The sequence below is a fragment of the Grosmannia clavigera genome (assembly GCF_000143105.1).
Source record: "Grosmannia clavigera kw1407 unplaced genomic scaffold GCSC_144, whole genome shotgun sequence".
Classification (NCBI taxonomy): Eukaryota; Fungi; Ascomycota; class Sordariomycetes; order Ophiostomatales; family Ophiostomataceae; genus Leptographium; species Leptographium clavigerum.
In genome coordinates, this window is record NW_014040797.1 from 157,263 (window position 1) to 183,110 (window position 25,848).

General features: G+C 59.6%; 11 protein-coding genes across 11 annotated transcripts; 7 read left to right on the forward strand and 4 right to left on the reverse strand.

The window, feature by feature from the left end:
• Window positions 1-132: 132 nt before the first annotated feature.
• On the reverse strand, window positions 133-1,647 carry CMQ_2747 (calcium ion transporter; the record flags this gene model as incomplete). Its single annotated transcript, XM_014316825.1, has 3 exons — window positions 133-222; window positions 284-916; window positions 973-1,647. The coding sequence occupies 3 exons, from the start codon at window positions 1,645-1,647 to the stop codon at window positions 133-135; spliced, it is 1,398 nt and encodes a 465-aa protein (XP_014172300.1).
• A 977-nt stretch (window positions 1,648-2,624) lies between these two features.
• CMQ_2673 (beta-glucanase) lies at window positions 2,625-7,503 on the reverse strand (the record flags this gene model as incomplete). The annotated part of the gene is made up of 5 exons (XM_014316751.1): window positions 2,625-3,644; window positions 3,692-5,037; window positions 5,538-6,140; window positions 6,206-6,387; window positions 6,539-7,503. 5 exons carry the CDS (start codon window positions 7,501-7,503, stop codon window positions 2,625-2,627), a joined length of 4,116 nt encoding a protein of 1,371 aa, XP_014172226.1.
• A 241-nt stretch (window positions 7,504-7,744) lies between these two features.
• Window positions 7,745-8,266, forward strand: CMQ_2770 (cytidine and deoxycytidylate deaminase; the record flags this gene model as incomplete). The annotated part of the gene is made up of 1 exon (XM_014316848.1): window positions 7,745-8,266. One exon carries the CDS (start codon window positions 7,745-7,747, stop codon window positions 8,264-8,266), a length of 522 nt encoding a protein of 173 aa, XP_014172323.1.
• Window positions 8,267-8,478: 212 nt separating this feature from the next.
• On the reverse strand, window positions 8,479-9,927 carry CMQ_2706 (mandelate racemase muconate lactonizing enzyme family protein; the record flags this gene model as incomplete). Its single annotated transcript, XM_014316784.1, has 2 exons — window positions 8,479-9,675; window positions 9,772-9,927. The coding sequence occupies 2 exons, from the start codon at window positions 9,925-9,927 to the stop codon at window positions 8,479-8,481; spliced, it is 1,353 nt and encodes a 450-aa protein (XP_014172259.1).
• Window positions 9,928-10,405: 478 nt separating this feature from the next.
• On the forward strand, window positions 10,406-10,675 carry CMQ_2960 (uncharacterized protein; the record flags this gene model as incomplete). Its single annotated transcript, XM_014317038.1, has 1 exon — window positions 10,406-10,675. The coding sequence occupies one exon, from the start codon at window positions 10,406-10,408 to the stop codon at window positions 10,673-10,675; it is 270 nt and encodes an 89-aa protein (XP_014172513.1).
• A 981-nt stretch (window positions 10,676-11,656) lies between these two features.
• On the forward strand, window positions 11,657-13,777 carry CMQ_2509 (uncharacterized protein; the record flags this gene model as incomplete). The annotated part of the gene is made up of 1 exon (XM_014316587.1): window positions 11,657-13,777. One exon carries the CDS (start codon window positions 11,657-11,659, stop codon window positions 13,775-13,777), a length of 2,121 nt encoding a protein of 706 aa, XP_014172062.1.
• Window positions 13,778-14,139: 362 nt separating this feature from the next.
• Window positions 14,140-15,240, forward strand: CMQ_2606 (mating-type switching protein swi10; the record flags this gene model as incomplete). Its single annotated transcript, XM_014316684.1, has 1 exon — window positions 14,140-15,240. One exon carries the CDS (start codon window positions 14,140-14,142, stop codon window positions 15,238-15,240), a length of 1,101 nt encoding a protein of 366 aa, XP_014172159.1.
• An 831-nt stretch (window positions 15,241-16,071) lies between these two features.
• CMQ_3073 (mannosyl-oligosaccharide alpha-1,2-mannosidase precursor) lies at window positions 16,072-17,812 on the forward strand (the record flags this gene model as incomplete). The annotated part of the gene is made up of 4 exons (XM_014317151.1): window positions 16,072-16,292; window positions 16,345-16,517; window positions 16,567-17,157; window positions 17,214-17,812. 4 exons carry the CDS (start codon window positions 16,072-16,074, stop codon window positions 17,810-17,812), a joined length of 1,584 nt encoding a protein of 527 aa, XP_014172626.1.
• Window positions 17,813-18,060: 248 nt separating this feature from the next.
• CMQ_2867 (ribonuclease p complex subunit) lies at window positions 18,061-20,847 on the reverse strand (the record flags this gene model as incomplete). Its single annotated transcript, XM_014316945.1, has 2 exons — window positions 18,061-20,195; window positions 20,499-20,847. The coding sequence occupies 2 exons, from the start codon at window positions 20,845-20,847 to the stop codon at window positions 18,061-18,063; spliced, it is 2,484 nt and encodes an 827-aa protein (XP_014172420.1).
• A 1,363-nt stretch (window positions 20,848-22,210) lies between these two features.
• On the forward strand, window positions 22,211-23,160 carry CMQ_3148 (uncharacterized protein; the record flags this gene model as incomplete). Its single annotated transcript, XM_014317226.1, has 3 exons — window positions 22,211-22,459; window positions 22,534-22,794; window positions 22,858-23,160. 3 exons carry the CDS (start codon window positions 22,211-22,213, stop codon window positions 23,158-23,160), a joined length of 813 nt encoding a protein of 270 aa, XP_014172701.1.
• An 810-nt stretch (window positions 23,161-23,970) lies between these two features.
• CMQ_2834 (60S ribosomal protein l37) lies at window positions 23,971-24,632 on the forward strand (the record flags this gene model as incomplete). Its single annotated transcript, XM_014316912.1, has 4 exons — window positions 23,971-23,974; window positions 24,212-24,274; window positions 24,367-24,438; window positions 24,493-24,632. 4 exons carry the CDS (start codon window positions 23,971-23,973, stop codon window positions 24,630-24,632), a joined length of 279 nt encoding a protein of 92 aa, XP_014172387.1.
• Window positions 24,633-25,848: the final 1,216 nt, after the last annotated feature.

The following is a 25,848-nucleotide window of genomic DNA, read 5'->3' on the forward strand; positions in this document are numbered from 1 at the left end:
ACATGACGAACCTGTCTGCGCTTTTCTCTCCCCCTTCCCACTATTCGTACAAAAGAAAGTATTTGAACCAAGTGCCGTATCGTACACGATATCTGATATCTGCCGTCTGCCGTCTGCCACCAAAACCGCCGCCTACATGCTGAGTGCCGTCTTGACCATGTCCAGAGCATTGCTGGGAGTGACGTAGAAAGCCAGGGCGATGATGGCGTACAGACCCATGAGCTGGCGAGTTAGCAAGACGCAGAAGTGAGAGGATACGACGGAAGCCGAATAAAAAACGTACCATAGCCCCCTCCAGGTAGTTGCTCTTGCCGTCCTGCACGGTATAGGCGACGAGCAACACGCTGATGCCGAAGACAACCGTCTCAAACGACTCGAACCGCAGGGTCATGGCCTGGTCGAGGACCAGCCAGCCGACAATGACCAGAGACGGCGTGACCAGCAGCGCGATCTGGATGCTGGAACCCATGGCCACGCTCATCGACAGATCCATCCGGTTCTTGACCGCCACCGTGACGGCAGCAACATGCTCGGCCGCGTTGCCCACGATGGGGATCAGGATCAGGCCGATGAAGTTCTTGGACAGCTTGCCAGTGGCCACGATGGCGTCGATGCTGTCGACCAGGTACTCGGCACAGATTGACACCATGATTGTCACGACCACTAGCACAGCTGCTGCTGACCACGGGCTCATGTGCTCCTCGGGCTCAGCCTCGTCCGAGTCTGAGTCGCCGTGGGCCGCGGATGCATCGGACGGCGTGCTCTCGGCGTCGAACAGGTTCGAGTGCGTGCGCAGCTGGAAGAAGAGAAACAGGCAGTACAGCAGCAGCAGGATGATGGATGTGCCGCGGGACAGCACCAGGATGACCTGCTGGCGTTCGTCCGGGTCGATGTTGCTGCTGAGAGATGCATACAGCTATTTGGTCAGCGGGAAGGAAAGAAAAACAAGAGAAAAGAAAAGGGAAGACTCACTGCTGCTGGGATGATCAGCGAGGCTGACGACAAAGCCATGAGCGAGCAGCTGGTCTGGGCCGTGGCCGAGGCAAATTGCTGCTCCATGGGCACGTTGCTGCCGTCGCGCATGTTGCAGATGCCGCCAAAGAAGAAGCACATGCCCAGGACGAGCAGCGCGTTGGACAGGATGGATCCCAGCATGGACGACTGGACGACCTCGATCTGGCCCTCCTTGAGGGCGACGATGCTGACGATCAGCTCGACCGCGTTGCCAAAGGTGGCGTTGAGCAGGCCGCCCAGGGCCTCGCCCATGCGGGCCGACATCTCCTCCGTAGCAAACGAGAGCACCGCGGCCAGCGGCACGATGGCGAAGAAGTTGAGCGTGAACACGGCTGCGGCGCTCCACTCGAGTATGCCGGCAGCGATGCCCAACGGCACGAAGACGAGCAGCACGTTGACCGGGCTCGAGTACAGCGCCGCTTTGGTGATGTTGAGCACGTGGGCCGTCGTGCGCGCGACCCGGTTGTCGCTGTCGAAACCGGGTGTGTGCTTCTTGTCCAGCAGCAGCCGGCGTACAAAGGCAGACCGGCCATCGTGGCTGTGGTGGTGGCGGTGGAAGCCGTTTGGACGGGCCGCCTGGCCTGCGATCAGCGGCGAGCTCTCCGTCGCTTCTGTGCGGCTGCTGACAGACATGGTGTGTTTGCGAAACGATTTGCGAAGCGGAACCGTGGCTGATTCTCGTGAGCAAAGGAAACAGCGCAGAGAAACGGACTGGTTTGAGAAGGGGAGGAGAGAAAAGACAGGACAGAAGAAGAGACTGCAACGTCAGAGGGACGGGAGGTAGAGGAGTAGCGTGGCAGCAATGACATTAGGATACTTACACATGGTGTCTGTTGGTGTCGTGGTATCTGAGTGGTCGTACTATGTAGGTAGTGGCTTCGTACACGTCGCTCCGGTTGGCGCGTCTTTGTTGCCCGGCGATCAGAGATTGCAGCTAACACTGACGCTGCCAAGAGTTGAGGGAGAGTGACAGGAGACAGAAAGCGGTCTAGACGGTCTTGGAAGTCCGGGTAAAACGAGTGAAACGAGTGACAGGACGGGAAAGGAGAGCGAGCTAGGAGAAGAGGGTTAGGGGGTTTCCCAGGAAAAGCATCTTAAGATACGGAGTACATAGCGCCCAGCAACAGGGAGCTCGGACACTGCGGGCTTGTCTGAGACCGAAGTGGAACTCGCTGAAGCTGTGACGCGAACCTCTCTGCTTCTCGCACGGAAACATGGGCGCCAAGTCCTGCTTAGCGTGCCAAGAGTGGCTGTGTGCATCGCGGCACTGCGAGGTGGGTGACTAAGCGCTTTGGGGCAAGCGTCTGTTGGTGGGGTCTTCCGAGATCGTAGTGGACCGATCTTATCTGCGAGTCGGCAGAGGACGGGTACTTGTGTGAGACTTGAGGAGGCCGCCGGCTCAGGGTAGCATTGTAAAACGGCCGTAGAGTGAGGGGACGGAGTGACGTAGGGTACCGTATTGTTGGTGAGGTCACGTGGCTGTCAATGGTTGTGCTTCCGTATTTGTGTTCACGTGACTAATGTCTCAGTTCCGTCTCATTTCTCTCGTTGCTCTCGTTTGCCGTATCTGGTCGCTCTCGTCGCCCCGTTGCCTAGTTGCCGTCGCCTTGTCACCTCGCCCATCTGCCCCCCCCTTCCTGCAGTGCTGCTGCATAGCACAGATACCATGTCCGGCTCGCTCCGCCGTCCAGCCAGCCGGGGTCAAAGGCAGGCTGGCTGAAAAACGCGTATGCCGCGCCCGGATCGGCCGTGGCCAGATTGCCGTACAGCACGCCGCGCCAGCCACCGGCCACAGCGTCAGCGCGGCCATGGCCAAAGGCGTCGGTCCACTCCTCGGCCACAAACGAGGGCGGTCGGATCAGCGGTGAGCACGGCAGTAGCGGCAGCATGTGGATGCCGTGGATGTACTCTCGCGCGGCTCCAAAGTACGTCGTGTGGTCCATCTTGTTTTCCATCAGGATGCCGACGACGCGGTTGGCTGCAAAGGCTGCTGGCACCACCGCGTGGCCGCCGTCGTCCCGGCTGCTGCGGCTGTTGGGCTCGTAGTAGTAGTACGTCTGCAGCGATCGCGCCAGCACGGCCAGCATCAGGCTGCCGCGTGCCTCCATGGCCACGTCGCCGCGCACTTGTCCCCACAGCTTGATCGCGTAGGCGGCCAGTCCGTCCTCCGAGCTCGACTCCTGGTCCTTGCCGTCCATGGCCGCAAACAGCCCGTGTGCCCAGCTGTGGCCGTGGTACCAGTCGAAGCTGCGGAAGACCGGGAAGAAGCCGTCCTGCCGGCTCGGATTGGCGTAATCGCGCACCAGCGTGTCCACGTACGCCCCGTGGGTCCGCAGCCACGCCCCGTCCAGGTGGCCCAGCACGGCCCCCGCGTACACCAGGTAGCCGTAGTGGAAGTGGTGGTCGTTGTAGTAGGCGTTGCCAAAGTCTGCCATCGCGTCGCCCGTCGTGTACGTGGCCGACGACACCAGCCCGCCCCATGCGCTCTCGTATACCAGTGGGTGGCGCTGTCGGTTCTCGGCAAACCGGGCAAAGGCAGCCTGCAGCTTCCGCAGCCCGGCAGCTGCCAGTGCTTCGTCGCCCAGCAGCTCGCGTGCGCACAGCACGATGGTGGCGAATTTGGCGAGGCCCTGGAGGTCAGCGGATGGCATTTCAATCCGCGGAGCACAAAACTCACCTTGCCAGAAAAGTAGACCGAGTCCAGGTTGGACTGCGCGTCCATGTCTTGGGCCAGCTCCTGCCGGGCCACCTCCCAGATGGTCTGCCGCACGGCCGCCGACGAGAGCGAGCGCACCGTCCGCCGCGTCTGCGGGTCCCACGGCAGAAAGCCCATGTCCACCGGCAGCTCTGGCTCGACCATGGTCCAGGCGTCGGCCGCGACTGCCCTTGCGATTCCGTTGGTCGGCGTCTGCAGCTGCAGGTATGTCGACGCCACGCGCGTCTGCTGGTCGAACGAGGCCCGGTGGTGTGGCAGCGCAAATATGAGCAGCGGCGTGTTTTGCTGGTCGTTTCCGCCCACAGCCGGCGCCTTGGCAAATCCGAAGCGGTACGAGCCATCCGATCGGTCGGCCTGGCCGTCTGTGGCCGCCGTGCGTCCCGACAGCATCACGCCCGTGGCATAGACGCCGGCTGACCGGTCGTAGACGAGCATGCTGAGACCCATCGATCCGCCTGGTTCTGGCATCGCCCGTGCCACCTGCAGCAGGCCGCAAAAGGGCTGCCGAGCCTCTAGCACGCTGATGACGGCAGTGCGCTGCAGCACCAGCGGCGTCGTTCCTGGTCGGTGTCGTGCGTACAGAAACCACGTGGCACCATCGTTCAGCTGCAGCACAAACCGCCGTACAGCACCGCCGCGTCCGACCACCGCCTGTCCGCTGCCCACAGCTCCGCCCGTGGCTGCATCCGGCACCAATCCGTCGACCGACGTAATCGCCATGGCCGATCGCACCACCGGTCGAGACCCGTCGTACAGCCCGGTGACAAAGGCCTGGCCCTGTACCAGCGGAAACTGCACGGCTGGCCGTTGCTGGCCGGCCGGCCGCACGCTCACCGTCGCCGACATGTGCGTCAGGTCCTCGACCGCCAGCGTCGTCCCATCGCCTAGCTCGGCCGCGTCTAGCACTATGTTCTGCACGATAGGCGGACTGAAGTAGTAGCCCGCCGCCGTCGCCGCACCGCTCGCTGTGTCATGGCGACACTCGGCTGCCGGCGGCCCAAATACCCGTTGCTCGGCCGTCACGTGAGACACTGTCAGGCCCCAGCCACATGTCGGACTTCGGCCCTTGGTCCACGACACTGAGTACGGCAGCATGTATACCGGGAAGTCCTGCTCGCCCAGCAGCAGGTTCGCATAGAACTTGTTCGTCTGCAGCGGCCCGCTGGCCTGCCGCGTCCTCCTGTCCACTCCCTGGCAGGCCAGTGGGTGGTCCTCCCGCATCCTGATCTGCGCCGGCGGCGGTGTCGTCGCCACGGGCGTCGCGAATATGTCCATGGCCGTCGTCGTTGTCTGCTGTGCTGTCGAGCCTGATGAGCATCGACAGGTTTGGCGACCGCCTAAAATAACGGCCCGGAAACCCACTTATTCCCCTCCTCAAGCCTACCCCGGTCACGCACACCTGTCGTGGCTCTTGTTGATTGCCCTTCTTGAGTTGAGTGGTAATGGATTATGTTGGATAGTAGAAGTAGGATATGAAATTAAAACGAGTTGATTTTTGAGATACATTTACATTCTCCACAACCCAGCGCTTAACAGGAAGGAACGGCCGCACACAAGCGTAACTTCCTTCTATTCTTCTAGGGATCCTTATTCTATCATCTGAATGCCAAACAAAAGATGCAACTCGCCAATCCATGTCTGAGCTAACTCTGTCCCAGAAACGTCGCTGGCTCCAGAAGCCATCGTTTCGGAGGTCGTTGACGAGGAGACACCGCAGAGACAGACGCCACGACTTCCTCGCCTGATCCTAAATTCCATTTCTTAGGACGTCTGAGCGGCTGACAAGAAGAAGAATCATCCGCAAGACCAGATGCCACGGCCTCCGAACCCGATCCCAAACTCCATTTCTTAGGTGGCTCGGGCGGCACAGCAGCCGTCTGGTCCGGGACCGGTCTCTTTGGCGGGGGAGACGTCTCTCGCTCGACGTCCTGTTTCCGGCGTCGGCTGCGGGCCGTCTTCTTCCTCTCGGCCGGCCTGCTCGTCTTTTTCTCGGCCGCCTCCCGACACTGCTGCACCACACGCCTGCCTAGCACCCACGGCTGGCCCAACACGCCGGCAAAGGCCTGGGTCTTGGCCCAGAAGCGCACCTCGTCCTCGGTCGAGCGCAGCCGCACGATCTGCACGATCTGCACCTGCAGCAGATCGCGGAACTGTCGCAGCTCGCCCTTGACGCCGACGACCTGGCCGACCTGCAGGCCCGGCAGGTCTTCTCGCTCTTCTGGCGCCGTGTCCGTGCCGGCCGGCTTCCCGCCTGGGTCGGCTTCCCGCTTCGTCACACACTCGGTCGTCGCTCCGCTGCCGTCGTCGATCGTGTAGACGAGCCGGCCGTAATACTCGTCGCATGCCACCACAACTCCGGCAACACGGACCCATTTCAGCGGGTAGTTCCGGTGAAAATACACATTCTGGCCTGATGCCGCCCGTCAGCAGGAGAGAGGACGGAGGAGATCGGAAGATAGAAGGACGGCCACCCACCCTCGAATTCGGCACGCGTCGCCAGCCTCTGCACATCGGCAAGGCGGAGAGGACACCACTTGTTAAGGGTCGGTGCCAGGTGGAAGCAGTATTGCGGGTAGTAGACGAGGGCTGACCGCGTCTCTGTCATGGCATGGCCGGGGACGTGTGGAGATTGTCTAGACGCGTTGCTGGCGATGCCACTGGATTCCCGATTTAGGCAGCTCTAGTGAGCACGTGACATGGTACAGTGCCTTGTTCAGTGCCTTGTATTCGTCTGCCTCTGCTATCAACGCCAAACGCCGGTAGTAACCCATTCCAATCCTGTCTCTCGTCTGGGAGCCTGTGCTTTACCGCCGGGTCCTCTTTGTGCTCTTGGCCTTGCCGCTCTTCAGCCGTGCGGCTGCTGCCTGGAAGGCCTCCTCGGACGGCTCGCCGTCGTCCTCGTCTGCGGCCGTGCGTTTCCTGCCCTTGCCAGCCTTGGTCTTGGGCTCAGTGGCGCCGTATTTAGCCGCCAGGCTGTCGAGAAAGGTGGCCGAGCGGTCTTGCTGTCGCTTCTGGATCAGGGCTGCCAGGCCGGCCTGGTCGTCGTCGGCCCCCGTCTTTGTGTTTCTCGTCTTTCGCGTCTTTCTCGTGTTGTTTGTGGCCTCGCCCTGACCGAAGAGCTTATCGTGCACGCCCAATTCGCGGGCGTACTGCTCGGCCTCTTTGTTTTCGCGCCGCGCCTCGGCCACGCGCGCGGTCCTGCTCCGTTTGGTCTCGGCCGTGTAGGCCGAAAAGGTAGACACGTCGCCGGCGGCGATGGCGGCGTCGATGATGGCGCGGAAGCGGACGTCGTCGTCGAGCACGCTGCTCAGCATGACGGACTCGTACACGTCGTCCATGCGGCCGTGGGCGCGCTCGTAAGCCGCCAGCACGTCGGCGCGCTCCTCATCCGAACGGCGGTACGACTGGGCAAACTGCTCAATGGCACTGGCCGAGACGGCATCGGCAAACGCGGCGCGGTAAAAGTCGGACCAGCTAAAGGTGTCGTCGTCGCCGTCCAGACCCAACATCGACTCGGCCGTCGAACCGGTCGCGTCGTAGCGTTTGCGGCGCGTCACATCCGACAGCACCGCGTATGCCAGCGCCACCGCCTGGAACTCCTCGTGCGCCGCCGCCTTGCAGTCCTCGCTGACCTTGTCGGGATGACAGCGCAGCGCCGCCTTGCGGTAGGCCGTCTTGACTTGGTCGGCTGTGGCCGCGCGCTCGAGGCCCAGCACCGCGTACGGGTCGATGATCGGTGGCTCGCCGCCGGCAAGCTCTTCGAACGAGTCCATCGGGTTGGCGGTCGAGGAGGAGAGAAGGTGAGAAGTCGATGATGGTTGTGTCGGTGGAAGCTCAGAAGCAGTATTCCGTAAATGAAGCAAGACGCGTTTAGCGCGTCTCTCTACTCCGTACAGGGCGCGGGGTCACTGGCGGGCGCTAAGGCTTAGCGTGGTATGCCTGTACGAAGTACTCCGTAGGGACTTTCCCGTTTCCATTTTCTGTCCTCTCCCACATCTAAATCTCCTTTACACCATGGAGCCGATCGCGCCGGCCGACCACCCGGCCTATATGCGCCATGCGCTGTCGCTCGCAGAGAAGTCGCCGCCGCGGCCGTCCAACTTTCGTGTCGGGGCTGTGCTGGTCGACGCGGCCAGTGGCCGCATCCTCGCCGACGGCTTCACGCTCGAGCTGCATGGCAACACGCACGCCGAGCAGTGCTGCTTCATGAAGCTGGCAGCCCAGCACGGTGTAGCCGAGGAGGATCTGTCCGCCCTGCCATTGACCGCCCTTCCGGCCCAGCTGGCCCTCTACACGACCATGGAGCCGTGCTCGTTACGGCTCAGCGGCAATGACCCTTGTGTCGCCCGGGTGCTGCGGCTTGCCGGCCACCAGCGCTCGGTAACGGTCTATGTCGGCGTCACGGAACCGGACAAGTTTGTGGCGCAGAACACCGGTCGCAGCACGCTCGAAGCTGCCGGCATCCACGTCGTCCACGTTCCCGGCCTGGAGACGGCCATTCTCGACGTCGCCACGGCCGGTCATGAGGAAAAGTAGCAGTGACAGTGCAGAATACAGTGCAGAATACAATTCCAAGAACCCGTTTCTCTTCTATATGCTGTTGTGCTGCCAAGGATAGCGCCTGTCGCCGGCCGTCCACGTCGTATATCGTTACAGGCTGTCACTATACAGGATGCCATCGTTGCCCTGCGGACAAGCAAATCTGCTGCTTGACCCCCATCGTTTCTCATCCTCTCTTCAGCTCCTCCCTAAATCTTGTCGCCGTCCAGAATGGTCCGGGCTTCATCGGACTGCCACCAGCTGACGCCGGGCTTGCCAGGAAACTCGAAGCGGTCCATGCTCTCGGACTTCATCTCGACGCTGTAGCCGGCCTCGGTCGGAGTGGTGTAGTAGCCGTCACGGATGACGGCTGGATGCAGAAAGTGCTCGTGCAGGTGGTCGACGTACTCGAGCACGGACAGCTTGCCGCTGACGGCCACGTAGTCGATCGTGCTGAGGTGCTGGGTGTACTCGGGCAGGCCGACGCCGCCCGAATGTGGCACGATGGGGACGCCAAACTTCTTGGCCATGAGCAGGACGGCAAGCACCTCGTTGACGCCGCCCATGCGACAGGCATCGATCTGGCAGACATCGATGGCGCCGGCCATCAGCAGCTGCTTAAACACGACCCGGTTTTGGCACATCTCACCCGTGGCCACGCCGATGCCAAACGGCCGCAGAGCCTCGCGCACCGCCTTGTGGCCGAGCACGTCGTCGGGCGACGTCGGCTCCTCGATGAACCACGGCCGAAACTCGCTCAGCTGCGTCATGTACTCGATCGCCTCCGGCACCGACCACACCTGGTTTGCGTCCACCATGAGCACGTTGTCGGCATCGTAGCCGATCACTCGCCGTGCAATCGCCAGCCGTCGCCGGTCCGTCTCCACGCTGCCGCCCACCTTGATCTTGAAGTGCCGGTAGCCGTGGGCGAGTGTTTCGCGCAGCAGCGACTCCATCTTGTCCTCGCCGTAGCCCAGCCAGCCGGCCGATGTCGTGTAAGCCGGCACTGCCCGGTTGCGCTCAGCCTCGACCATCCGCTCGGCCTTGCCCGTCTGCGCCTCCTGCAGCAGCGCCACCGCTTCGGCTGGCGTCAGCGCGTCCGTGATGTAGCGGAAGTCAATGCAGCGCACAAACTCCTCTGGCGTCATCTCGGCCACGATCCGCCACACCGGCTTGCCCAGCACCTTGGCCCACAGGTCCCATACCGCGTTGACCACCGCCCCCAACGCCAGGTGGATCACCCCCTTCTCCGGCCCGATCCACCGCAGCTGGCTGTCGTTGACTAGGTGTCGCCACGTCTGGCCCCAGTTGGCCACCAGCGACTGCAGCGTGCGTCCACGGATCCGTTCTGCCACGTAGTTGATGGCTGCCGTCACGAGGTCGTTTCCGCGTCCAATCGTGAAGGTCTAGCTTCGGTCAGAGACACAGAGAGAAAGGGAAAAAGAAAAAGCAAAGAAAAAAAAAGAAAAAGAAAAAGAAAAAAAGAAATAGAGAAAACACACCATCCCGTGGCCAGAGTACTCGGAATCTGTCTGGAGAATGCAGTACGCTGAGGAGTAGTCGCCCGCAGCGTTCATTGCGTCCGATCCCGTCTTGTCGAGCGACGTGGGAAAGCGGACGTCCCGCGTAACCCATCCGGTGATGGTGATGTCTGTCATGGTGACTGTAAATGGGCACAAGCTGAAGACTACAGGTTGGCAGTCGAGTGCACACAGTGGCAGCAGCTACACAGAGACTTAAGAGCCTTTAAGCAAAAAAAGCAATTGGCTTCGACCTGCCTTTTATTCAACCCTCCACGGACTCAATTCGCCGTGTCGTATGAGGGGTAGAAGCAATTGGCGTGGGGCTTCGTCCAGTAACACCGTTAACACACACTAAATCCGCCAATTCAGACTTCTGATTGATGGAAAAATGCGTTGACAAGAGCTACCGCGTCTGACGAGACCCAGCGCACAACGGCTCACATCGCTGGAGCTGCCAGATTGTTTCTTGTCCGACCTCCCATTTGGCTCAGGCTGAACTGTCGGGGAAGCTCCTGGTGAAGATGTAAATACAGTGCGATTAAATCCAGGCACCGTGCATCAACACAGTATTCCACTCGCGACCGGTTCTCGTAAAGAAAAGCTTGGCAGCCCAATGAAAGCGGACGGCTGGGCCTCTCGGCGTGGCGAAAACCTGCAGGCCGAGCCCGGACGGCAGAACCAACAGCAGCAGACAAAATACGAGGCCGGCCAGCCTTTGCGCGACCTCTCTGTCCGGACCGACTGGCCGTTGGCTGCATGGTCCCAACGGGCCTGTCCGGGACGCCGTGAAAGTACTCGACTCCGTAGCCATGGTCGTCCGGCCAGCACGCAGATGCATGATTATGACAACGGCCTGTCGCAGCCAACTTCTCGTATCGGATGACATACGAGAGTGGATCGGTCTCGAAGCAGCCCTGGTTTTTCTGGATCGCTCGATCTCGGATGTGGGCCACGCGATTGATATTATTAGACTCGGGTCTGTGCTTCTGGCCAAAGGACCTTTTGCGAGTACGGAGTACTCGTACCTCATGGAATGTGCACTACAGCACCCGTTCGAGACGGCCCGTCGCCGATCCACGCAAACGTCTGGACGAGGCATGCGACTTTGGTCGACTGCTCGATCTGCTCGACTCGACCTGCTCGACTTGCTGATCCTCCTTGCTGCTGCATCTTTATTGAATTTGCGTTGCAGTGTCATTGCATCCGTCTGCATCTCGTTTCTATTCGCCTCCCCTCTTTCGGTGGCTGGAATCCATCGCCCTGCGGCCATTCGCTGAGCAGACCCAGCTAAGGCGAGGTTGGGGGGGCCTGAGCTGGCAGCTTCTGCTGGTTCGACCCCCAACCTGCTGAATTTATCACGCTACTGCTGCACCTTACAAACACTCACTGCACGGACCCTGGTAGCAAGTACGTGGTGGCTGGTGGGCGTCTACAGGCAACGCAAAGTACCACCTTAGCAGGTGGCTCGTTTCCCAGCAGCTATTGCCCACCACAATGGTGTTCTGGTGGTGTGTCTCCTTGCATGGTGGTTAGTGAGAATACGAGGGCTTGGCCGTCGTGAGAGCTGCTGGTCAGCCTGCGTGCGAACCCCCCTCTTCCTTGTGGGAAAGGACGCTAGAAAGGGTTGCATACGGAGGAAAAGAGAAAGAAGGTTGGCGATGGGCCTGATGGCTGGCCCTATATCTGGGGTTGATAAAGCTCTGGTGGTCCCTTCCTCGGCTTCTGCTCCTTCTGCCCCTTCTGCTTTCCCCATTCTGCCATCCGGTTCTCCTGCTGTATCCTCTTTACCTACCTTTTTCGCACCCCATTGGTGTGTGCGAGCAGCAATCGAACGGACGTGAGGCTATTCGCTCCACCATCCGCCATGGCTTTCACAGAACGCCGGAGAAGCCTTTCTCTGCCGTTTGCACCGCTGTTTGGCTTCCGGTCCGAGAGCCGGTCAAGAGACAAGTCAAGGGACAAGTCGAGGGACAAGTCGAGGGACAAGTCGAGGGACAAGTCGAGGGACAAGTCCAACGACAAGCCGAATGACAAGCCGAATGACAAGCCGAATGACAAGCCGAATGACAAATCGAATGACAAATCGAATGAAAGGACGCCTCGGCTGAGACGGAAGCTCCAGAAGGTGACCAACAAGTCGACGAGCGAGGCCGATGCCAGCAAACCGACTGATCGGCCGCCGTTGACACACGTCACCGACGGTTCTTTCCTGTCGATCAAGTACGAAGCGAGGCAGCCGCAGCCGCAGCAGCAGCCGGCCTCAGCCCCGGTCACACGACCTGCAACCGGTTACGGAACCACCGTCAACAGCTCTTGCCCCGGCACGGCAATGTCGCCCAGTCGTCATGGTGCCGTCAGCGGCTCTCGTCCCGGCACAGCAACATCGCCGAACCGTCATAGCATCGTCATCAGCAGCATCCAGCCTCATCCACCCGTCAGCCTGTCTGCTGCCGAAAAGAAGACGCAAGCCGAGACACAGGCCCGCGTTATGGTCATGGTCGACGCCCAAGAACGGGCCCAGAGCAGGCCGGTGCCGGCACCTCTCGTTCTGCCTCAGTCGGTTCCCCGACACTACCCCCAGTTCCATCGGCCGCATCATCACCAGCAGCCTATTGCCCCGTTCTCCCGTCAAAACGACCCGGCCTATTCCTTCTCTGCGCGCCACTCCATGGCTGCATCGATCGTGTCACCGCTGGCACCACTCTCGCCCATGTCTCCGCCACCACTGTCGCCGCCATCCATCCGGTCGTTCGCCACATCCTACGGCATGCCCTTGTCGCCGCCGCACTCGTCCTCGTCCTCCGTCAGCACTCCCCCGAGCAGCGCCTGCTCGTCCAACCACTTCCCTTCGCCGTACGCCGGCCGTGTCGTGCCCGAGCTGAGCCACCTGAGCCGCAACGGCACCCAAAAGCACTACCGAGGCGTCAGCGAGCCGGCGCCGCCGCCGAAAGCGCTCGACTCGCCGACGTCCACCGTGTCCACTGTGTCCAACGCGTCCAGCGCGTCCCTCTCGCAGCCTCGCCGCAAGCCCAAGACGCCCGTGTTTGTGATTGGCCAGCTTGAAAGCGGCAGCAACGACAGCAGCGACAGCCAGGAGCAGAAAGAGCAAAAAGAGCAAAAAGAGCCTCAGAACCTTTCACAGGAGTGCAGCGCCGCCCTCGGCATCCAGACCCCCCCCGAATCGCCCCAGGTACTGGCGGCCACGACAACGGTGGCGGCAGAGCTCTCGCTGCTGCAATCACAGTCCAGCATCGAGTGCATCGCCGAACAGTATCGCGCGCTGCTGGCGTCGCGCAACTCCATGTTCACAGACGCCCACTCGGTGCTTGAGCCGGAGACGGACGACGAGGCCGACAAACCAATAGTACGACAGCATGGCCGCTTGGTGCCCGAGCAGCGCCGGTTTATGCTGTCGCCCGCGTCGCAGAGGAAGAGGGATACGGCCGAGTCGGTGTCGACGACATCGCCACTTCCATCGCCCATGTTTCCACGAATCGCACTGACTACACCAGCTGCACCTCCCAACTTTAGCAAGCACGTCAGCAACGGCAGCAACGTCCAAATCGTCCATAACGCCAAGAGCAGAGCGCCCGTGCGTCCGTCCACGCCGCCGCCACAGGCCGACGGCCTGAGCCTGCAGATCTGCCTGGATCTGCTGACGCGTGAGCTCTCGTCGGCGGTGGTGGATCGTCACGTGATGTCGGCTGGCCTGCACGGCGCGTCCACCATCGGCTCGACCGCTGCCCCGGCTCTGCAGATCCTGGTCATGATCGAGGCGTACGAGCGGCTGCGGGATCAGCTGGTCGACGAGGCACGGCGCAAGCGCAACGGCAGCAGCGGCCAGATCGAGGCCATGTTCAGCCTCTGGCTGCAGGCGCTGTACAAGATCCACGACGAGCTGACGTCGGTGTCGACTGGCAAGCGGCGCGATGAGGACGGCCAGATGAGCGAGAGCGCATACGATTCGGCCGAGGAACAGCGATGATCGGCCTTCTCCCTGCACCTTTGCTCTTTGCGCACCTCTTTCTGCTTACTGTTTTGTTTGAACCTGACGACTGGAGACGGACATAACGACGAATGACTGGCTTATCACTCCTTAATGTTTACAATAATTGCATCCGGCTGATGCGACAAGAACAATGGGTATGGGTATGATATATGGAAGATACAAATAGGAAGGTAGAGATGGAAACAGAGCACTCTATAATATAGAGTTTAGTTGATGCTGTTGTGAAGATGCAGTCAGTGCTCACATGACCCACTTAAAGTGGGTATTTAGACTGTAGTGTATCCTCGCCCCAAACTAAAGTCAGCTGGAGCCTGCAGACGACAAGCTCAGCCTCCACCATGGATGACGATGACTTTGGTGCCGATGCCGACTTTCTGGCAGCCCTGGCGGCAGCCGACGTGGCCAAGCCGTCCCAGCCGGCCGTGTTGAGTGCCGGGCCAGCAAAGCCAGCCGCAGCTGGTCAGCAATTGGCAGTGGCACAGCGGCCGACACCTGCAACACGCGTGCCGATACAGCAGCCGACGCCACAGCGGATAGAGCGGCCGGGGGCCGGCATCGTGCAGCCGACGCCGCAGGTGCTCCCGGGGCCTCCGGGCACGACGGCCGGAAGCGGACGGCCGACAGTGGTGCCGTCGTCGGGGTCGACGATCCTGGTGTCGCCGCGGCAGAAGAACAACCCGGTGCTGTCGCAGCTGCGGACGGTGGCGTGGGAGTACAGCGACATTGTGGCAGACTACGGGCTGGGCACGACGACGTGCGCGCTCTTCCTCAGCCTCAAGTACCACCGGCTGCACCCCGAATACATCTACGCACGCATCCAAGGACTGCAGGGACGATACCAGCTGCGGGTGCTGCTGACGCTCGTCGACATTGACGGCCACGAGGAGCCGCTGCGCGAGCTGGCCAAGACATCGCTCGTCAACCAGATGACGCTGCTGCTCTGCTGGTCGGTCGCCGAGGCTGCCCGCTACCTTGAGCTGTACAAGACATTTGAGCACGCGACCGGCTTCGCCGCCATTCGCGGCCAGCAGGCTGCCGGCTATGCCGAGCGCCTCGTCCAGTTCGCCACCGTGCCGCGTGCCATCAACAAGGCCGACGCCGTCGCTCTGGTCAGCGCCTTTGGCAGCGTCCGTCGTGCCGTCTTGGCCGAGCCCGAACAGCTCGCCCTCGTCACCGGTTGGGGTGAGAAAAAGGTTCAGGGCTGGCGCCGCGCTGTCGAGGCCCCGTTCCGCGTCCAGAAGACAAAGGCCCGGAGCACACGCCCCCGGCCCAAGCCCGGTCGCAACAACACCAACAACAACCTCTCTGCTGTCGTCGAGGCGGAAACACCAGAAACCCCCGACAAGGTTGACGAGCCTCCGGCAGCTCCGGCCGAATCTTCGCTGAGCGACGGTGTGGCTGCGGCCTTGGCCCGGCTGCGGGACGTCCAGACGGGCTGAGGCTTGGAACTACAGGGAAATGCTAATATCTGAGTTATCAATATACTATACATGTCAAAGACAGACAATTGATTCGCGCTGCTCCATGTCCTCTATTCTCTGTTCTTTGTAAGCAACACATCACTCACAGTGATCTACCTGCTCTCCTGCCAATCGTTCCTTCCCCTTCTGATCGAGAGCCCTCCTCCAATCAGCGTGCTGTCCCGACTCCTCGATCATCTGCCTTTTCAAGAACTACTTCGCTTCTCTCTCTCTTTTGTGTCCCAGACTACAGCAGCTTCGCTCTCTTTTTCTGCACTTTCTCCATCTTCCTCCGTGGCCACAAACTGCCGTGCGACGGCCATCTCTCTATGGCCTTATTCGCTGCAGCCTCGTGATCGCTAACTTTCTCCCACGAGTGGCGGCCAATTCTGTGAACATGACCGTGCCACCTGGACCTCTCTGTCATCAGCGCATCCCCACGATTGTACCGGGCTTACTGAGAGAGACAAAAATATGCACCCTCTCTATTGTCGGTTTCACTCACGCCTGTCTTCTGCGCCTTGCTTGCCCCCCACTTTTGCATTCTTTTACAAACTCATGACCCTCGCGCACGCTTGACGCTACACTAATAACTCATGCTGTCTCAAATCTGTGTTTCTCCTTACAGTCATATGTGATCGTCAATTTTCGTCATGTGCCTAATTTGGGTTTGCCTGATCCCGATTGCCCTTTTAAAAAGCTCGTATATCCGATTTTGCCGTTACGCTTTGGGTTCTCCACTGTGATATCAGGTTTGATTTTCTTCTCATCACTCTCCTGCAACGAACACCTCGTCCGAACCGTCTAGACATGCGTTGGTTTACAAACGCCGTAGGACTACTGAGTTTTGGCGTTGCCATTACTGCGGGCTCAGCCATCCCGACTCACCGCTCTGAGCCGGTCTACAGCTCGCACCCCGATCGCGCCGATGCCGTCAAGGCTGCCTTCCAGCTGAGCTGGGATGGCTACTACAAATACGCCTTTCCTCATGACTCTCTTCAGCCACAGAACAACAGCTACAAGGACGACCGGTAAGACCGTCTGCTCTAATGATCTGCGGGTACCGTGTGCTAAAACATCAAGTAATGGCTGGGGTGCGAGTGCCATTGACGCTTTCTCCACCGCAGTGGTAATGGAGAACAGTCAGGTTATTCAACAAATTTTGGACCACGTTCAGAACATCAACTTTGATAACTCGGTCGGCACCATCTCGCTCTTTGAGACTACTATCCGGTATCTGGGCGGTCTGCTTTCGGGTAAGAGACTCGGCCAACGATGATTTCATTCATACTGATCTCTGGACAGCCTATGATTTGCTCCAGGGTCCACTCAATCAATATGCCACCAACGAGACCGCAGTTGCCAATATCCTGAATAAGGCAAGACACCTGGCCGACAACCTCGCGGTAGGCTTCAACACTACCACTGGCATTCCGGACAACATCCTCCTGTTCGACCCACCACGCACCAATGGCTCTACCTCCAACGGCCTTGCCACCATTGGCACGCTGATTCTCGAGTGGACCCGGCTGAGCGACCTGACGGGGAACCAATTCTACCGAGAACTGGCCGAAAGGGGCCAGTCTTACCTCATGAACCCACAGCCACAGGGTCTGGCCGAACCATTTCCAGGCCTCGTCGGAACCAATCTGAACATCAGCAACGGCCTGTTCACCGATGGCACCGGGGGCTGGGGTGGGGGTGATGACAGCTTCTACGAGTACCTCCTCAAGATGTATCTTTACGATCCTGTACGATTTGCTACATATAAGGACCGATGGATTGCGGCGGCCGACTCGTCCATAAAGTACCTTGCGTCCAGCCCTGTCACGCGGCCAGATTTGACCTTCCTGGCGACGTTTGATAACCAGACGCGCATATTTCAGTCTGGACACTGTATGTAGACTGGTACTTGTTTGTTTCATGCTCCTTCGACTGACCATCCTCTCCAGTGACCTGTTTTGATGGAGGAAACTTCATTCTCGGGGGCCTGACGCTGGACGTGCCGCGGTACATCGACTTTGGCCTGAACCTGACGGCTGCATGCCGTGAAACATACAGGGCCACAGCCACGGGCATCGGGCCAGAGGGTTTCCAGTGGCAGGACAACGGTGGACAGGCGGCCATCAACGCGACCAACAACCCAGCACCGCCGGCGGAAAGTGCGGCTTTTGCCCAGGAGGCCGGATTTTGGGTCTCAGACAGCCAGTACATGCTTAGGCCCGAGGTCATCGAGAGCTACTACTACTCCTACCGGGCGACAGGCGACGCCAAGTACCAGGAGTGGGCCTGGGATGCCTTCCTGGCGATCAACAAGACGTGCGCGGTGGGAAGCGGCTACAGCTCGATCAATGACGTCAACAAGGCCGGTGGCGGTGGCTTCCAGAACTTCCAGGAGAGCTTTTGGTTTGCCGAGGTGCTCAAGTACAGCTTCCTCATCCAGGCACCGGATGCCGACTACCAGGTTCAGCCAGATCACACAAACAAATTTGTCTTCAACACCGAGTGCCACCCGCTTCTGATTCCGGGTGGCGAGCAAGCTCATAGATAGGGGATGTGAGATGTCAGATGTATGAGAAAAAAGGAGGAAATGAAGGCTACTACCGATGCTGGTAGGCCGTATATTACTGATTAAGTCGAAATTTTTACTCGACGCCTCTACAGTCTATACAACTGATATTTGCTGCTTAAAATGATGGTATCTGTATCTGCACATGCATGACTACTGCCCTTCCGGTCTCTGTTGGACAACATGTGATGAGTCAGCAATAAACCAAAGATTTTAAATGCAAGGCTCCATCAGCAACTGAGGACAGTCCAGCGAGCGAGCCAGCCAACGGTCTCGCCGACGTTGCGCACGATGCACAGACGGGCCGCAGTCTGTTTCTTGTGTTGTCGCTGCTGTTGCTGCTGCTGCACGTCGGCTTCGGCGGCGACCATAGCCTCAGCGAGCTTCTGGGCGGCGACGTGGCCGATGGCAAAGCCCTTTCCAGTCTGGAAGCGCTGGGCGCCGCTGGTGACGAAGCCGATGAGGTCGGTGGCGTCAGGCAGAGGCAGATGCTGCTGGCGGGCCTGTGCGAGGCTGCTGGCCGGGTATGGCAGCGGGGTTTCGAGCAGCGACTGGGCGAGCAGACGCTTGCGCGTGGCCATGTCTGCGCCGGGTGGCATGCGGCGCATCGTGTTCTGCTGCGTCTGGTGGCCGTGGTGGCTGTCGTTGTCGGCAAGGGCGCGCCAGAGGCGGCGCCGGTCGGCGTCGTCGGTGGGCAGGCGGTAGATGCGGGCGCGTGCGAGAGGCGTGCCACGGCCCAGCATCTCGACCGAGACGGTGGCCAGGGCAAAGGGCTTCCGCCATACCGGCTGCTGCTGCTGCTCTTGTGGCGATGGGAGGCGCAGACAGGCGGCAGCTGTGCGCAGATCGGCCCAGGTCACGTGATGCATCTCGCGCACCAGATCACAGGGCAGGCGGAGGGCCTCAAACTGGACCTCCTCTGGGGGCAAGTCCGCGCTTGCGCTGTTGCTGTCCGTGGCTGTTGCGACGGCGGTAGAGACGGGGTCGACACCGAAGAGGTGTTCCCAGTCGCAGGCGAAGCCAGAGCCGAGCTCGCCCTTTTTGGTGCCGCCGAGGTCGACGGCGGACCATTGGGGCCGCTTGGCAGGCGGGGTCTTGTCCCAGGCGACCTTGGCGGCGCGGCGGCTGTCGAGCTCCCAGTCCCAGCCGGCGGGAGTGCCGGGAAAGTCGGCGGGGAACCAGGGTTGGCCTCGCTCGAGGGCGACGAAGCGGTCCTCATCGAGGCCGGCCAGCAGGGGCCGACGGCCGCTGCTGCGAAGCGACTGGCGGTGGAGGACACGCCAGAAGACATCAATACAGCCCCGGGGAGCCAGCAGGGTCCAAGAGGGGCTGGTGTGCGAAGACGATACCGATGGAGCAGCAGGTGAGAGCGGTATGGCCGCGCCGGCGACGGCGAGAATGACGGGAATTGGACGGTCAGACGGCGTAGATAACAGCCGGCTGTTGACGGGCAGCTTTCCACGGCGACGGTCCAGAGACTGCTGTGACGGCATCCAGGCGGCCTGTCGGCGCAGCGTGTCGTCAAAGAGGCCAGACGGCTGGCGGGTGACGTTGCTGCTGGCCGGCCATTCGGCAGCCGAGGCGGGGTCCAGATGGCCGACTTTCTGTTCGTTTCCCTCCTCTACATCGTATCGTGGATCTTGCACGTCAAAAGCCAGCATGGCACCGCTGGCTGGGGCCAGGGCGCTGGCGTCGACGGCACGCAGTTGCAGAAAGTCGGCTGCCTGGGGATCGTCGGGCCGGCAGGGTCGCAGGAGGGCCAGCAGGGCGTCGACGGCGCAGCTGCCGGTCAATTCGATGCTGCCAATGTCCATGCGCAGGTCCTGGATGGTAACAGCGAGGTGGCGACGGCGTACGACGGCAACAAGCGTCGTCCAGACGTGGGAGAAGATGGTCGGGTGGACGCGAAGGAGGGCTTCCGTTGTGGCGTTTGTGGCGGTGCTGTCAGCCTTTGGGTTATAAAACAGCGTCATGGCGCCGCAGTTTCCCGGCCCTGCCATCAGCCCTCCGGCAAGGCCGCCCTCCTGGTATCCATAGCGTCGTGGCAGCTTCGCGTCGATGCAGCAGGCACCACGGCGCAGTCCCGGACGCTGCAGCAGGGCCGGCTCAATCACGGCAGCCAGGACAGCGTCCAGCTGGGCGGCATCGTCGGCCTGCAGCCGCAGCACGGCCATGTAGCTCGTGTCCCAGCTCAGACAGGTGCCCGGGCGCAGCCCGGCCGACCGCAGCGATGCCCGGTACGTCTTGTTGGCCGGCGTCTTGGCCACGACGGCGTGCCAGAGCGCGCCCGGACAGGCCATGTGAGCACGCTTGGCCAGCCACATGTGCGTGGGTAGGCGCAGCTGGTCGATTGGGAGAGGATGACCTGAAGGAGGTGGTGGTGGTGGTGGTGGTGGTGGTTGGTTGTGGTTGTGGTTGTGGTCTGCATCCGAGTCGTGTGCATTCGTCTCGTCGTCAAAAATCATTCCTCCCTCTTTCTCTCTCTCCACGTCCATGCCGTCTCCCCCTTCTCTCTCATCCCTCCCTTCCTTTTTCTCCACATCCATACGATCTACCCCTTCATCTGTCCCTTTTGTCTTCCCCCCCTTCTCCCCCCTCAACTTCTTCTCCTCCTGCTTCCGGATCCGTTTTTTCGTCTTCTCATACACCCATGTCGACGCCGGTAGACCCCGCCGCCGCTTCGCCAGTCCCACCGCCACGCTGGGCGTGTTGTCCGCTGCCTGGTCTCGTCGTGCCTGCTGCTGCAGCCGTCGCGGTAGCCGCTTGGCATCGTGGCTGGCCGTCCGTCTCCGCATTCCCCGCGGCAGCCGCTGGAACGCTTTTTCCACCCGGCTGTCCTTGCTGGCTTTGATGCTCCGGTGCAAGTCGCCAATCTCCCGCTGCAAGCTGCCCATAAATGCCGTCAGATCCACCGAATCTGTCGGCCCCTTGGCTGTGCTGCCATCGGCATCCGTGCTGTTCTGCACTGTCCGTCGCCTCTTTGCCGGTCGCGCACCGCCTCCTGATGCGCTCTCCATATCGATTGCTACAGCGAGAATAGAGAGAAAACGGAAGAGGGTTGGTGGTGGCAGCAGGCTGCTTGCCAATCCAGATGGAACAGCAGAAAATGAAAAAAAAAGAGAAGCTACGGGCAGCTTACTAGTTAGCGCGTATCAGTGACAGGCGCTAAAGCTTAGTGCCCGGTGTGCCGACACGTGACACCGTCTCGCTTTCCCGGCCTTCGCAGAGAATCTTACGATGGACAGCTGTGCCACTCTCGCCGAGCTCGGACATAGATCCAACGGCGGGGCCGGCCCTGTCTCGAATGGCCTGAACTGACTGCTGGAATGCTAAAGTGCTGAAACTGTTTTGACACACTGGTCGCACCGGGTATTGGCATCTATCCCTGGCCAGATCCTTCCCAGGGACTACGACGCACGAGATGAAATAAGAAAAGCGACAGAGAACGACGCAGAGGACGAGTGGGAGAGGAAAGAGGAAAGAGAAAAGAGGAAAAGGAAAAAAGAAGAAAGAGTAAAAAGGGAAAGAGAAAAGACAGAAACCGAAAATATATCGCAATAGAAAGAAGAGGAAAAAGAGGAAAGGATAGAAAGATGAAATGAGGACCAGACGACGGGCATGCGAGATAGTCACAGGCATGCACCACCCTTTTGGGGCAGCCCGTTTCGAGCTCTTGCTCCAAACACCACCACGTGCAGCCCGACCCCCGGCGAACGCCCTCTCTCTCTCTCTCTCTCTGCACGGGCACCCAGCCTGACGCAGACAAAGCCCCGGGGACGTGGATCCCGGGCATCCAGCCAGCTGGTTCTGCCGTGTCTGGCTGCCTGCTTTTGTCAGTTCACAGTAGCGTCGGTCTGCCAGCTGCTGTCTGGTCTGGCTGGTTGGCAGTTGTGCAATCGCACGGACTTCTCTGATCTCCTGCTCCCTGTTTGGTTCCGCTTGGTCGGGTCGCCCAATCTGGTAGCCAGCGCCCGGCAAGGCATGTGCCGGCCTCCTCAGCTGGGGCCCCCCCCCTCAGCTGTCGCTGCTCCCTTCGCGCCAGAGCATTGGCCACTAGACCCTTTTGCGGCAACGGCGACACTTTCATCGCGCGGCCCCGCTTTTTGCCGTGCTCTTCACAATCTCTGAGGCGACCCTTTCGACCCCGACTTTGCATTTATCCTAATCGTTAACCACTGTGCCTCTCTCGCCTGCGGCCTGCGCCATGCGTCCCGATCGGACTCCGTCCCGGCGCCCATCGACTGCACCCCTATAAGACCTTGGCCAGACCGCTTCGCTCCTCTCTCTCTCTCCTGTCGCCCCCCATCGCTCCAGCCCAACCGACCTGCGCGCTCTTTGCCTCTCTGCTGCTCTCACTGCCCCACGCTTCCTCTCGTCGCCATGGCTCCCGTCATGGACTCTATCGTGCCCCCCAAGCTGGCCTCGCACTTCCGCGCCGCCAAGTCGTCCCGCCTGCTGACCGCCACCAATGTCGACGATGCCGGGTCTGGCTGGCTGCTGGTGCGCCTGCTCGGTGACTGGATCCGTCTATGCGCCGGTCCTGCTGGCGACGGCAAGAGCGACATCGCCGTCGTCGTCTTCTCCCTCTACCGTGACTTTGACTTTTATGCTGCCGGCCTGTCCCAGTTTGTACGTGCATCCCCCCCTGCCAGCCTCCCTACAATTCAAACACATCCCAGAGAACATAGCTGATGACCCCATAGGGCATCGACCTTAGGCGCCACGAGACCAATGGCCATTTCAAGTTCATAGGCGGCATCCACGCCAAGCTTCTGGGCGAAAGCCCATCCTTGACCATCGACGCCGCCTTGGATCTTTTGAGCGACGAGGTCGAGCTGCTGAAACAGTCCTACTCGCGCACCGTCCTGCTGCTTGACTCGCCAGAGCTGGCCTTGACGCTCGTCAGCGAAAATCCCCACGATGCCAGCTCAGATTGGCTCACACTGCTTCAAGGCGTTATACACGTGAGCATCACTCCCCCTTCCTCCCACGGCCACGATCTTGAGTCTGTCTGACCCGTCGCTCAGCAATTCCACCACACCATCGTGGCCATGTCGCTCGACTCGCCGCGCATGGGCCGCACCCGCCACGAGTTCGAGCAGGCCATGGCCCGTGTCTCAAGCGTCAAGGCCCTCGGCCACAAGGCTGACATGTCTATGGTTCTGCGACACTACCAGACGCAGAACTCCAAGACAGACGGCACCATCCGCATCTCCTATACGCGCCAGTTCGAGGCGTCCGGCCTCAACGTCAGCGGCGACGAGGAGACGTTTGGCTATCAGATCTTGGCAGACGGCCGCACAGTGACCATTGATGGTCCTTCCCTTTGAACTACTCGGAGCACAGAACTAGACGCGAAGTTAAAATGGCGTTTTGGCGGTATGGATAATTCTCTACGGATATCTATGGGATAGACTACGAGGACCTTCTGCCAGCTGGTGGATTCTCAATTGTTCAATACAGCTGCTTCGACTAAAACTTACTATTTATCGTGCCCGAGGCTCAAGATGTTTGGCTGTGCTCAGTTGATTTGCGGCTTTATGCTTGTTCATAGTTATGGTACGGACAGACTTCAACTTTAAATACCCCGAATAGCAATCATAAATGCCCGACGGCACAGATCTTTCAGGCTCAACAATCACAGGTGCTCAAGCGTCTTGTAGTTCGTACCCTTGGTACAGCCTTCAGTTGAACGCATGAGCGAACTTGGACGCCTTGATATATACGAGTAGCTGTCATACCTCATGCAAGGACAGTGCGAGAGCCGTGTCCATTCTCCACAAGCATGGATCCACTTTCATACACGAATATAACATTGTCACGTGACTGTATCTCTGGAACCGATAAGTCTTCAATCCGGTCCATAAATAATCCGAAGGCTTGCCCTACTCCGCACACGAGTTTTTTCGGTGTGGGCTTTTGAGATTACAGAGGCATTGATCGTGCGGCGAAAACCTGGTCTAAAAAAAAGAATCGTCTTTTTGACTCTCCCCTCCCAAAACATCATCACCACCAACCGCACCCTCTTTCTTGTCTAAAGGTGAGATACCTGTGTCCTCCAGATTTGGCGCGGAACTCGAAGAATAATCCGCTGCTCTTTGCTGTTCGATTTCACTGACTGAAGCAGACATACCGACAAAATGAGTACGTTATAACCGGATGAATCTTGTTGGCTCCCACCTCTCTTTCCTACGCCTGGCGGGCATCGATAAACCGTTTGCCGCACGATAGTCAACGACGACACAGCAACAATTGCTCAACGAGCCCATGCGATTGAGGCGAAAGGGACGGGCGACAGGGATTTCGGGGGATGGGAGCCACCAAGAGAGCCAACGAACGAGGCGACACGAAATGAATGACGACTGACTTTCTGCTCTATAGCCAAGGGTACTTCGAGTTTCGGAAAGCGCCACAACAAGACGCACACTCTGTGCCGTCGTTGCGGTATGATCATACCCCCCATCGGCGCTTAATGCGCCCCGAGTATGGTATCTGATAGTGGGAATGGTTTTGCTGATGCGGGGACGAATGGACAGGTCGCCGTTCTATGCACGTCCAGAAGCACGAGTGCTCTAGCTGCGGTTTCCCTTCGGCCAAGATCCGGAAGTGTATGTCTCTGTGCCTGGGATGTTCTGTCTGACCAGCTCACTAATTCACCACAGACAACTGGAGCGAGAAGGCGAAGCGGAGGAAGACCACCGGCACTGGCCGCATGCGGACTCTCAGCACCGTTGCCCGGCGGTTCAAGAACGGTTTCCAGACCGGCGCGGCCACCAGCTCGCGGGGGCCTGCACGCACCTAGGCCTTGCGTCTAGACGACGACAACTTCGGGGATGGGAAAGGACGAGCGATGTGCATGGTGCAAAAAGGAACCGAGGATAGGCGGTGGCGCATACAAGGGAGGGTACACGTTTATTAAGACTCTTTTTTCAGGGTTGCGTGCCTAACTACATAAAAAAAAACACAAAATTTCACATCAAACCGCCTCACCCTCGTCAAGATCATCAGAACACGCACGGACGGCACATCTCTGCAGAGCGTGTGCTTTACCGGCTTGTGATGTACGACCTGCCAGGAAGACACACGCCTGGATGGCTTCTTCACACCTTGCTGCGTCCTAGTTGTGACTTAGACGGCCAAGATGATAGATTTAAACCCGAAATCAAAGCCAAATTGACCTCAAACCATGACAGATGATGCTTCAAGTGGTCTCTATCAAGAGCTGCTGGAAATCTGCCTCCCCGGTTGCCATGGAATAGCTGCGGGCTAAGACAATAGCAAGAATAGCAGCTGGACTGACGTGCCTCATAGAATCGCCCCTGGATCAAGACGATGTTGCGGGCTTGGACGAGGACAGAATGTCACCCATAGCACCAGTTATGACCCTAGTTAAAAATCTAGGATTTGCCGTGGAACCAGAGCCAGAGCCAAAACTTTGTGCAAAAGCACGCGAATGTCAACGACGAGGAGCTTTGCATGATGCGCCGTTGGGAAACAATCTCACCTTGTAGAAGCAGCCCTGTTCGATTCTGTCTGCGGAGAACCAACGACAGGTGAGGCCGTGGGTGCTCTTGACGTGGATGCAGCCAGGGCTACGGCTGTAGAGGACTGGGGGAGAGACGACATCTCTTGGAGGAATCTGTCGCTGGTATCATTGTCTAGCTGACTCATGACGGTAATAATGTTGCTTGGATTGCAGAGGGCAGCAGTAGGAGTGGGAGAAGGCGACGATGACCAATGGCGGCTCATGATGAGCAATTGGCCGGCAACAAGAGCCTGCCGAGAAGCAGAGCTTTATACCGGTTGAAGGACGATGACAGAGGGAAAGATCCAGAGATGTCGGGATACGAGAAGCAGCATTACTCCGAACGAGGCATTCACGGCAACGTCTAACTCTTTGGCTGTTCGGCCTCGTCTAAATTAGAAACACACAGTGCCGTTACGAGGGGCCCAATTATTAAGAATAAAAAGAAACAAAACGGCGGAAGATGGTACCGCTACCACGTCCCCAAAAGAAC